The sequence below is a fragment of the Chiloscyllium plagiosum genome, unplaced genomic scaffold, assembly GCF_037043375.1.
Source record: "Chiloscyllium plagiosum isolate Xiang-an unplaced genomic scaffold, Cpla_swu_hap1 HiC_scaffold_6, whole genome shotgun sequence".
NCBI lineage: Eukaryota > Metazoa > Chordata > Chondrichthyes > Orectolobiformes > Hemiscylliidae > Chiloscyllium > Chiloscyllium plagiosum.
Window position 1 is genome coordinate 85,962,004 of NW_028270144.1, and position 12,567 is coordinate 85,974,570.

The 12,567-nt window shown below is 42.3% G+C and overlaps 1 protein-coding gene across 1 annotated transcript in view; it reads right to left on the minus strand.

Annotated features, from left to right (window-relative positions):
* The window catches only part of micu2 (mitochondrial calcium uptake 2), a 458,574-nt gene extending 447,611 nt beyond the window's left edge, over positions 1-10,963 (minus strand). Inside the window, exon 1 of the mRNA XM_043691937.2 lies at positions 10,733-10,963. Within this exon, the coding sequence (XP_043547872.2) occupies positions 10,733-10,963 (231 nt within the window). The remainder of the gene's footprint in view (positions 1-10,732) is intronic.
* Positions 10,964-12,567: the final 1,604 nt, after the last annotated feature.

Below are 12,567 nucleotides of genomic sequence, written 5' to 3' on the forward strand. Positions count from 1 at the left end.
GTAGCTAACCGAATCTAAAATTGTCTATGAACTGTTCATGCACTAATAAAGCCAATGAGAGTTCAACATGCCTCTAATTATTCAAGAGGTAGTGGCCAGCATGAATTATTAAATGCCTAGGTTTTTAGTGATGAAAAATGGAAGACTAAAGACAGAAGAACTTCAGTCATCAGAACAGAACAGGAATTCAATGCCCAAAAGATATTGTGAACTGGTGGCCCAATGCAGGTAACCACTGTTTTTATTAAGTATCATTCCTTTTGGACTTGTTATGATAAACTTTTTTAATTCTGTAAAACTTGTGAAAACATATTTAAATCTGGAATGGGTCTTGTGACTAAAGAGGACTATTAAACTTTAGCAACAAGCACAGAAAATGTTGGTAAAGCTCAGTAGGTCTGGCAATATATGTGGAGATATATATGTATTGTCTCGAAGCCAAAATAACTCTTCTTTGGAACAGAAAGAGGTTGGAAATGTTTTTTACACTTTTGACAAAGACAGAGGATGAGCGAAGAGAACAGATGGTATGGAGGCCCACTACAGAAGAAACAGGTTGCTAACTGGGATGAGGGGGAAATAGAGATGTAAAATGGGTATAAATTTAAGATATGAAGGGAGAAAATTGGTCCTCTCTGTTGACAGCAAACGTAAATAAATGAAACAAGCAATCAGGCTCTGAAGGAGAAGGCAGGCCCTGTAGTTGTAGAGTTCAATATAGAGTCCTAGAGGCTGCAAAGTGCCTAAGCAGAAAATGAAATATTGTTCCTCAAGACGGTATTGTCTTTCACTGGAACATTGCAGCAGGCCACAACAAAATGTTAGCATGACAGCAAGGTGATTTATTGAAATGGCAAGCAACTGGAAGGTTGGAGTAATTCTCACAGAATGGAGGTGTTCCACAAAGCAGTCAGCCAATCTGTGTTTGGTCTTGCCAAAGCAAGGGAGATCAAATAGTGACCAATAAATACAATTGGCTACAATGAAAGTAAGTAAAATGCTGCTTCACCAAGATGTGTCTGGTGTCTTGAATGGCGAGGAGGAGGTGGTTAATGGTCACGTGGTGCATCCTCTGCAATTACATGCATAGTGGAGTGAGAAAATTTCGAAGTGATAAGGAGTGAATTATATGGTGTCACAAGGGGAACCCCATGTCTTCACTTGCCCTCCCCTGTACTGTCAGCACTTTGCAGTGACTATTCCCTCCATGACACTCTGATCCATTCGTCCATCACTACTAGCACTTTCTCACTGCCCATGACACCTTCACATGTAATCACAAGAAGTGTAACACTTACATATTCACCTCCTCCCTCCTTACTGTCCATGGTCCCAAACACACCTTCCATATGAAGCAATGCTTTACTTGTACTTCTTTCAAACTAGTCTACTGTATGCACAATGTGATCTCCTTTACATTGGAGAGACCAAATGCAGGTAGACTTAGAGGTTTGTGGAACACCTCCACTCAGTCCATAGAAATGACTCTGACTTTCCATTTGCTTGCCATTTTAATAAAGCACTTTGCTCAAATGCTAATATTCCTATTCTGGGCCTACCATCATACTTCTTTCTCACTACTTCATTCAGTTACTCATTTACTCATTGGAGCGCAGAGCTGGTCGGGAAGGTAAGTGATTGATATATAAAGAACTTACCTCAACGCCAACGGTCTTTTCACAGCAGAGAGTGGCACGAGCTGGGCGGAAGTGAGGTTGGAGCGCAGAGCTGGTCGGGAAGGTAAGTGATTGATAATTGAGTGAGTGTGTTCTAGACCCCAGGCCCTACATAGTAGCTATGTAGCTATGTCCCTACAGGGACATAGCTACATAGTAGGGCCTCCCTCCCATCCTCCTCCTCTAACCTAATTTTAAAGTCCACAGGTAAGCTACTCAGTGTTCTTGTTTTGGAGACGAGGTGTAGAATAATGGCAGCGCAGGCAGTGGAATGTTCCTCCTACAGGATGTTCAAGGTAGGGGTGACCACTGATACTCCTGCCAACTTCATCTGCAGGAAATGCAGTCAGATCCTGCTCCTCACAGAACGAGTTAGGGAACTGGAACTGGAGTTGGATGAACTGAGGATTATTTGAGAGGCTGAGAGGGTGATAGATAGAAGCTACAGGGACATAGCTACGCCAGAGAACAGAGGTAACTGGGTAACAGTTAGAGGTGGGAAGGGGAGGAAGCAGGCAGTGCTGGGATCCCCTGTGGTCGTTCCCCTAAACAATAAGTATACCGCTTTGGATACTGTTGGGGGGGACAGCCTAGCAGGGGCAAGCTGCAGTGACCGGGTCTGTGGCGCGAGGTCTGGCTCTGAGACTCAGAAGGGAAAGGGGGAGAGGAGGAGAGCGCTAGTTATAGGAGACTCTCTAGTTAGAGGGACAGACAGGCGGTTCTGTGGACATGGGCGAGACTCTCGGATGGTTTGTTGCCTCCCAGGTGCCAAGGTCTGAGACGTCTCGGACCGTGTCTTCAGAATCCTTAAGGGGGAGGGTGTGCAGCCAGAAGTCGTGGTGCACGTTGGCACCAACGACATAGGTAGGAAGAGGGGTGGGGAGGTCATTCAAGAGCTCAGGGAGTTAGGCTGGAAGCTAAAAGCTAGGACAGACAGAGTCGTCATCTCTGGGTTGTTGCCGGTGCCACGTGACAGTGAGGCAAGGAATAGGGAGAGAGTGCAGTTGAACACGTGGCTGCAAGGATGGTGTAGGAGGGAGGGCTTCAGGTATTTGGACAATTGGACTGCATTCTGGGGAAGGTGGGACCTGTACAAGCAGGACAGGTTGCACCTGAACCAGAAGGGCACCAATATCCTGGGGGGTAGGTTTGCTAGCTATCTTCGGGGGGTTTAAACTAATTTGGCAGGGGGATGGGATCCGGACTTGTAGTCCAGCAAGTAGGCTCCTGTTTGTCAGGATGTCCAAGAATGTAGGGAGGCTGTGAAGAAGGTAGCACTGACAGGGAATACTTGCAGACACAGAGGTGGGTTCAAGTGCGTATACTTCAACGCAAGGAGTACCAGAAATAAGATGGGTGAACTTAAGGCGTGGATCGGTACCTGGGACTACGATGTTGTGGCCATCACGGAAACGTGGATAGAAGAGGGACAGGAATGGTTGTTGGAGGTTCCTGGTTACAGATGTTTCAGTAAGATTAAGGAGGGTGGTAAAAAAGGAGGAGGGGGGTGGCGTTGCTAATTAGAAATGGTATAACGGCTGCAGAAAGGCAGTTCGAGGGGGATTTGCCTTTGGAGGTAGTATGGGCTGAAGTCAGAAATAGGAAAGGTGCAGTCACCTTGTTGGGTGTTTACTGTAGGCCCCCCAATAGCAGCAGAGATGTGGAGAAACAGATTGGGAAACAGATTTTGGAAAGGTGCAGAAGCCACAGGGTAGTAGTCATGGGCGATTTCAACTTCCCAAATATTGATTTAGGTCAAGTAGATTGGATGGGGTGGTGTTTGCGCAGTGTGTCCAGGAAGCTTTTCTAACTCAGTATGTAGATTGTCCGACCAGAGGGGAGGCCATATCGGATTTGGTACTCGGTAATGAACCGGGACAAGTGATGGGCTTGTTAGTGGGTGAATATTTTGGTGATGGTGACCACAATTCTGTGACTTTCACCTTGGTTATGGAGAGAGAAAGGTGTGTGCAACAGGGTAGGTTTTACAATTGGGGGAAGGGTAATTACGATGCTGTAAAACAGGATCTGAGGAGCATAAGTTGGGAGCATAGGCTGTCAGGGAAGGATGTCGTGTATATGTGGAACTTTTTCAAGGAACAGATACGACGTGTCCTTGATAGGTATGTACCTGTCAGGCAGGAAAGAGATGGTCGTGTGAGGGAACCTTGGTTGACGAGGGAGGTTGAATGTCTTGTAAAGAGGAAGAAGGAGGCTTACATAAGGTTGAGGAAACAGGGTTCAGACAGAGCAGTGGAGGGATACAGGATAGCCAGAAGGGACCTGAAGAAAGGGATTAGGAGAGCTAAGAGAGGGCATGAAAAATCTTTGGCGGATAGGATCAAGGATAACCCAAAGGCATTTTATGCGTATGTGAGAAACATGAGAATGACGAGAACGAGGGTAGGTCCGATCAAGGACAGTAGTGGGAGACTGTGTATTGAGTCGGAAGAGATATGAGAGGTCTTGAACGAGTACTTTTCTTCAGTATTTACGAACGAGAGGGACCGTATTGTTGAAGAGGAGAGTGTGAAACGGACTGGTATGCTAGAGGAGATACCTGTTAGGAAGAAAGATGTGTTGGGCATTTTGAACAACTTGAGGATAGACAAGTCCCCCGGGTCTGACGGGATATATCCTAGGATTATGTGGGAAGCAAGAGAGGAAATTGCAGTACCGTTGGCAATGATCTTTTCGTCTTCACTGTCAACGGGGGTGGTACCAGGGGACTGGAGAGTGGCAAATGTTGTGCCCCTGTTCAAAAAAGGGAATAGGGATAACCCCGGGAATTACAGGCCAGTTAGTCTTACTTCGGTGGTAGGCAAAGTAATGGAAAGGGTACTGAGGGATAGGATTTATGAGTATCTGGAAAGACACTGCTTGATTAGGGACAGCCAACACGGATTTGTGAAGGGTAGGTCTTGCCTTACAAGTCTGATTGAATTCTTTGAGGAGGTGACCAAGCATGTGGATGAGGGTAGAGCAGTGGATGTAGTATACATGGATTTTAGTAAGGCATTTGATAAGGTTCCCCATCGTAGGCTTATGCGGAAAGTCAGGAAGCATGGGATAGAGGGAAATTTGGCTAATTGGATAGAAAACTGGCTAACCAGTCGAAGTCAGAGAGTGGTGGTAGATGGTAAATATTCAGCCTGGAGCCCAGTTACAAGTGGAGTTCCGCAGGGATCAGTTCTGGGTCCTCTGCTGTTTGTAATTTTTATTAATGACTTGGAAGAGGGAGTCGAAGGGTGGGTCAGTAAATTTGCAGATGATACGAAGATTGGTGGAGTTGTGGATAGTGAGGAGGGCTGTTGTCGGCTGCAAAGGGACTTAGATATGATGCAGAGCTGGGCTGACGAGTGGCAGATGGAGTTCAACCCTGCCAAGTGTGAGGTTGTCCATTTTGGAAAGACATAAGAATGCGGAATACAGGGTTAATGGTAGGGTTCTTAGTGAGGTGGAGGAACAGAGGGATCTTGGGGTCTATGTTCATAGATCTTTGAAAGTTGCCACTCAGGTGGCTAGAGCTTATAAGAAGGCCTATGGTGTATTAGCGTTCATTAGCAGAGGGATTGAATTCAAGAGTCGTGAAGTGATGTTGCAATTGTACAGGACTTTGGTTAGGCTACATTTGGAGTACTGTGTGCAGTTCTGGTCGCCTCACTTTAGGAAAGATGTGGAAGCTTTGGAAAGGGTGCAAAGAAGATTTACCAGGATGTTGCATGGAATGGAGATTAGGTCGTACGAGGATAGGTTGAGTGTGCTAGGCCTTTTCTCGTTGGAACGGCGAAGGATGAGGGGTGACTTGATAGAGGTTTATAAGATGATCAGAGGAATAGATAGAGTAGACAGTCAGAAACTTTTTCCCCGGGTACAACAGAGTGTTACAAGGGGACATAAATTTAAGATGAAGGGTGGAAGGTATAGGGGAGATGTCAGGGGTGGGTTCTTTACCCAGAGAGTGGTGGGAGCATGGAATGCGCTGCCTGTGGGAGTGGTAGAGTCAGAATCTTTGGTGACCTTTAAGCGGCAATTGGATAGGTACATGGATGGGTGCTTAAGCTAGGACAAATGTTCGGCACAACATCGTGGGCCGAAGGGCCTGTTCTGTGCTGTATTGTTCTATGTTCTATGTTCTACTAACAATGCTAACCGACTTTCTTTCACTTTTTGTTTTTCCTTCCTAAATAATGAATATCCCTGGATGTTCAGTTCCCATCCTTGGTAACCCTGCAGCCATGTCTCTGTAATCACAATTACATCATAATTTGTATCTATCCCTGGGTTTCAATTGTTTAGGAAGACAAAGATGACAACATGGTAGTGCTTGATCAAGGTCTTCATTTTGCAAAGCAGACTTCAATTGTTATTGGAGTAATATTCCAATCTCAAATTTCACCTTGTGAATTCAAATTAAACACATCTGGGACAAAAACGCCGTCATCAAAAGTAACAATTACATTGTGAGATAATCAAAAATCCCATGATTCTTTCATTTTTTTCAGGGATAGTCCTTTTCTAGTTTTGCCTGTAGTTGCAGTTCAATATCAACATGGTTGACTACTAACTCAACACATGTCCCAACAAGTCACTCAGTTGTATCAAACCACAACAAAATAAAGGATAAGACAAAAATCAGAGGAACTCCCAATTAAGTATTGCACGTGTTCACAAATAATGGCATATCTAGCCCAATCAACATTTCTTATTAATGTCTGGGGATTGAAATCAAAATTGCAAGAGTTGCTCCATTGACATATGTGGGAACAACCTGACGTAGGTATCATTCTGAGTATGTCTATCAGCCACTGTTCAAGATTCCTCCAACCCACCATCCCACACATTTGACAAATCCACTAGAATTCTTCAAAGATGTAACTAGTAGAATTGATTGGGGGAGCCGGTGGATGTAGTTTATTTGGACAGAAGGCTTTTGACAAACTCTTACGTAGGAAATTAAGTGTGTAAAATTGGAGCTGGGGGATTGGGGCTAGTGCATTGAGATGGATAGAAAATTGGCTTGCACATAGGAACAAAGAGTAGGAATAAATGGATATTGTTTGGAATTGGCAGTGACTAGTGGTATACTGCAGGGATTGGTACTAGGACCCCCAACTATTTGCAACATATGTCAATGATTTCGAGGGGGGAACTAAATGTTATATCTCAAAATTTGTAGACGATACAAAGCTGATGGAAGGCTGAGCTGTGACGAAGATGCAGACATGTATTGTTATTTGAACAGGTTGAGTGGGCAAATGCATGGCAGATGCAGTATAATGTGAGGTTATAGGTAGAAAAAATATGAATGGCTGTAAATTAAGAGAGGAGAATGTCTAATAAGAACAGGGAGTCCTCATGTACAGTTGCTGAAAAAATAGGCAGGTGCAGCAGGCAGTAAAGCGGCAAACTGTATGTTGGCCTTGATGTCTTGCTGCAATTGTGTAGGGCATTGGTGAGGCTACACCTGGAATACTCCGTACCGTTTTGGTCTCATTATCTGGGTGAGTATGTTTTTGCGATAGAAGTAGTGCAGCGAAGGTTTACCATATTGATTCCTGGGGATGGCAGATCTGACATATGAGGCGAGACTGAGTCAATTAGGATTGTATTCAATGGAGTTTAGAAGAATGGGGGTGGGGGTGGATCTTCTAGACACCTATATAATTCTAACAGGATGAGACAGAAGGAAAATGTTTCCAGTGGTGGGGGGGGGGGGGGGGGGGCAGGGGTAATCCAGAAACAGTGGTCATAGTTCAAGGATAATATGTAAACCTTTTAGGACTGAGAGGAGAAATCTCTTCACCCAGAGAGTGCTCAGTCTGTGAATACACTACCACACAAAGTGGTTGAGGCCAAAACATTGTGCTTTCAAGGAGGAGGCAGATATAGCTCTAACGGCTCAAGGGATCAGGGATATGGAGGAAGGGCAGGATTAGGTTAATGAGTTGGATGATCAGCCACGATCATACAGAATGGTGGAGCAGCTCAAGGCCTTCTCCTAAGAAAGCCCCACCAGAAGTAGCAGCACACTGGTATACATTTGGATAGGAGCAACCATAGGAGACTTCAACATTAACTTTGGACCCTGGAAGTCTCATGGCATCAGGGCAAATATGGGCACAGAAGTCTATGCTGCTAATTCAGATGTCCTCCACATTAACATCATTTGGAGAAAGCATGAGGGGAGTTAGGCCACAGAATGTACTGTCGACCAAAGACTTTCAGCATCCGCCCCAGTATTTGAACAGTACCACCACCAATCAAGCTGTCCAGATACTAGAGAGGATAGCTGCCAGACTGTGAATGCAGCAACTAGTTAGAAATAGCACACTTGACCAAATACCCAATCTTCCATTCACAAGTATATCTGTGAATTTGTACTCATCCACATTCATAAGTATTCACTTTCTCCACAATGTAGCTGCAGTGATCAATATTTGCACAAGAAAATGCAGCAATTTGCAAAATCTTCTCTAACATCCTTTCCAAACCTTTGACCTCCAGCACCTATGCAAACAAGGTAGGTCAGATGTTGCATGGGAATACCTAGTTCCTCAAATCACGCAGTATTCTTTTTTAAAAAAAATTTGTTCAAAGGATATGGTCATTACTGGCAAGACTAGCATTGCCCAAAAGGCAATGAAGAGTCAACTAAATTGCAGGAGTCTGAAGCCACATATAGGCCAGATCAGATAAGGATGGGAGGTTTCCCTCCCTAAAAAGGACATTAGTGAACCATTTTTTAAATGACAATTGACATAATGGTTGCCATTAGACTACATTAGTCCAGTTTTCTTTTTACAGAATTCAAATTTCACCATCTGGTACATTGAAATTCAAACCCATGTCCCAGAACATTAGCCTGGAGTTCTGGATTATTAGTCCAGTGACGTTACCATTATGCCACCACATTTCCTGGAAATATTAACAGGCATTCCCAAGTAAACTGGGAATATCATTAATGCTCAGTTTGTGAAATAGTATTAACGTGGTAATGATCATAAGTGCACTTCCACTTTCTAGTCCACTTCAGAGTTGATTATCTGGAAATTACTCACAGCAGAACAGACATAAGTTAATATTGGTATATGTTTTAACCTTACCTTGAATTCACAACAGTAACAATTTCTAAAAATCTGTGCAATAATGAGAGCTTTAACAGAACACATTTATTAATTAAGTGCCCGACAGAGCTATATATTTTAAAAATGTACACAAATATGTCAGATTGATTTAAAGTTTGACATCAAACACACAACCACATTGGATTTGAGAAAGTGCATTACTGTTCTTAAGAAAACTGTAAAAAATTGTTTATCATAAATCAACATTAATTTATCTCAATAGTTTTTTGAAAATTGACAACTTCAATTTTCAACAAAGAAAATAGTGCTTTGGCAGTTTCCAACACAGGTTATTGCTGCCTCTAGACTTGGGCAAATCAACCAAACATATCTGACTGCCTTGGTCTCTCCACTCTCTTGAAATTGTGTATTCAACTTCAAATAGTTGATCCCATTTTCCTTTAAAAGATGCAATGGCCCTTTCACAATATTTCCTACTGCAAAGCTCCATGCTCCAACAATCATCCCTATAAAAGGAAATTCACTTCACCTCTCAGTAATAAAGTAATGATACTTCATTACTGACTCCCAGTCGTTAGACATAGACACAGATGTGAACAAATATATTGAACAACTGGTTTAGCCATTCGCTGTCAAATCTGTTTGACCCATATAAAGCTCCATCAGGTTTTGCACTCATCTGCAGAAACTAGTTACATTCCATAATTATCCTGGAAATGTGAATTATCCCACCCTAGTTGTCCTGAGAAGCTGGTGGTGAGCTGCTTTCTTGCACCACTACAGTCCATTTGGTCTAGAGAGACCCACAACGCTGTTAGCTAAGACCTACGATTTTAACCCAGAAATGCTGAAAGAACAGCGATATATTTCCACGTGCGGATGGTGTTATCAAGCAATAATCAGCACCCTAGTGTTTTGTTGTATGAATTGTTGTTGACTGTATGAAATTTGGCTTTCTTGTGTTTCTCTTGAAAACAAAACATTGACAACACATCTCTCTTTTTCTGCAATATTCAAACCCAAAAGTGATCTAAATCCAGTGGTTATTTATTACTCACACCATTCTGTTACAATTTTCTTTCCATTGTCCTGTACTATATATAAACTGAGTATTCTTTCAGTATCATATGAAGTATCACATTAAACGTTATTGTGACTAATCTTTGTCATTTGTAGTTACTTAATTTAAAAGGAAATCCTGCAACAAAACAGAAGCACCTGTGCTCTTTTACTTGAGTTGCATAATTCATATTGCAAATTAATTTCAAACCTTGCATAAAAGCTAGTTCAAATTCAAGTAATTGGAATTAATGAATGATTGGCTAGGAATATTAACTTTTAAAATGAATAAACAGAAAGTTACTGTGATCAAAAGTGTGCCAAACTATTTAATTACTTCAGTCAAGGCTGTATTACAGCCTAAATGTTAGTTTGCAATTTGCAATTCCAAAGGTAATGCAGTCCATACCAGGGTAACACAGTCCATAATAGTGTTACAACAAGTACAATCCAACCTAAAAATTCCCCTGAAAGCAGCACACCACCCAGAGGTTTGAATACTTGCTCTACTGAATCCAGTTTTAGTATGTATAAGAACTGTATAAAACAACCTCAATACACAACAACTGCACAATAAAAAAGCCGTCCATCATCAGTGTACTGAGTACCTGCCTTCACTGTGAACAAAGTACGCTATTTAAGCATCGACTGTGGATGACAGTTCTGTGTTGCAGTTAATTAAACGATAGTAAAATGAACAAAAAGGAACTGCAACAAGTAACTTTAGGTTATATTTGATTTGAAGCTGGCACAACTCTCTGTACTTGTGATACTCCCTGACGTGTGTTAAGTTGCTTGGCAAACCTTTGAGAAATAGCATCAGGTACAGAGATTGTTGTCACTCTTTGGGTATAATGGGGAGTGAAAGCAGTCCAAGTGACAGGAGCTGACAGCTGATTGTTGTCTTACCTGTTCCTCAGCCGCATACACACTGTACCTGCGGCTCAGGTCGCTGCTCCTCCACCGACTTTCAGCTTTGTGAAACAGCAGGCCCCCAGCCAGCACCGCCCCAGCTCCGGCAGCTGCAAGCCCTACCAAGACCCTGGGGCTCAGCCTCTTCGGGCTCACGACATTTCTGATGCCGGGAGAAGTTGCTGCAGTTTCCTTGATGATGAGCGAGAGGTACTTCCAGGCCGCCATCTTTCCGGAATAGTGGAGAAGTCTCGCGAGAGCAGCTGTCATCTCGCGCCATCTGTCAATTCAAGTGCAACATCTGGAGTGTCACCAAATAGTATGAGCTGGAGAGGGCTGATTTCACACTATTATTTTAAAAGATAAATTAATTATTCTTATTTGCAACCACTTACGATTAGCCTGCATTTACAATTCATGAATAAATGGTCTGACTTTTGCAAGGTAGAGTTAGAGAATATTCAGCACAGCAAAAACCAGTCAGCTCACAGATTCCTCCAAACTTCCTTCTATCTGCACAACCCTTTTCCTTTTCACTTTTTAGAATTCTGGCTTCCCTTTATCTGTACCCATAATTTTCATCTCAAATAAGTTCTATGATAGCAAGTTCCCCATTCTCACTGCACTGACTAAAAACGTTTTTCTTGAATTTCATTATAACTGAGTAAAGTCTACCTTATCCTATGTCTTCTAGTTCAGAAATTTTACTTTATTTATCATCTTGTTACAAATCTATTTTTATATTTTGGGAGTGACTCTCTGTGAATGACCATCACAAATTCACACACTCAGGCACTTAACATTGTGGTGTTCATCATATTATTACAACTCTGTAAATTCCTCGATCACATTATAAAGGTAGTTACGGATGAACTTTCTTGTGTAATGTTTAACATTTATACTTGTAATAAAAATTTTCTGATTTTGAGTTTTTGTTCATACATCTTTAAAGTAACAACAAATATATAATTGTGTTTGTGTGCAATCCCTTGCTATGCCTCAGTGAGTTGCTTGCTCACCTGATGAATGAATGGTCTTGCCGACAGTTACATGTCTGTACCTCTTCGGAAATGTGCATTCTTTTGATCATTTTGATGATTTGCAGTCTATGACTATCTCTTTGCCCTTTTGTATTTCTATTTTTGTGTTTCTGTTTGTCACTTGTCTTTGGCTCAGTGTTCAGAGAATTTGGTCTCCATATTACTGTGATGTGTCCATTTTCCCTGAACATTTGTTTCAGTTAACTCTGCTCTATTTTTGTCTCCTAATTGCACTATCATCTTAGATTGATTAAGCCAATGCAACACTGACCTAAACAATCTACAAAATCCCTGAAATCCTTGCAGGAATTCAGAAGTAGCATCTTGTCTGTTCTTTGCATGGAGTGGTGTGGGCAAGGAGTAAGGAAGAGGAAGGATTGTTAGAGTGGGATGGCTGGCAGGTGGGTTCATTGGAGAAAGGAAGTAAACAGTAACTGAAACACACTGCCTAACTCACAGCAACCTCCATTCATCCTCACCTTCTGTTCACAAACCTATTTCCCAGTCCAGCAAGCACCTGATATCTCAAATTGAAAAATCTCAAGTTATATTGTAATTTGACCTGCTCACTGACTTCTTTCATGTACAGGTAGCAGCCAAAGGATTAGGCCCAAAGGACTTCACTTCCTAAACCAACCAACTTCTCTCCTTCAAGATGCTTACTAATACCAACATTTTCCAAAAAGTTTCTGTGCACTTGTCCTACTGTCTCCTTTGTTTATTCCAAGTCAATTTTTGGTCTGATGTATTTTTGGAAGCCTTGAAACCTTTCATTGGATACTTTTTATTCTC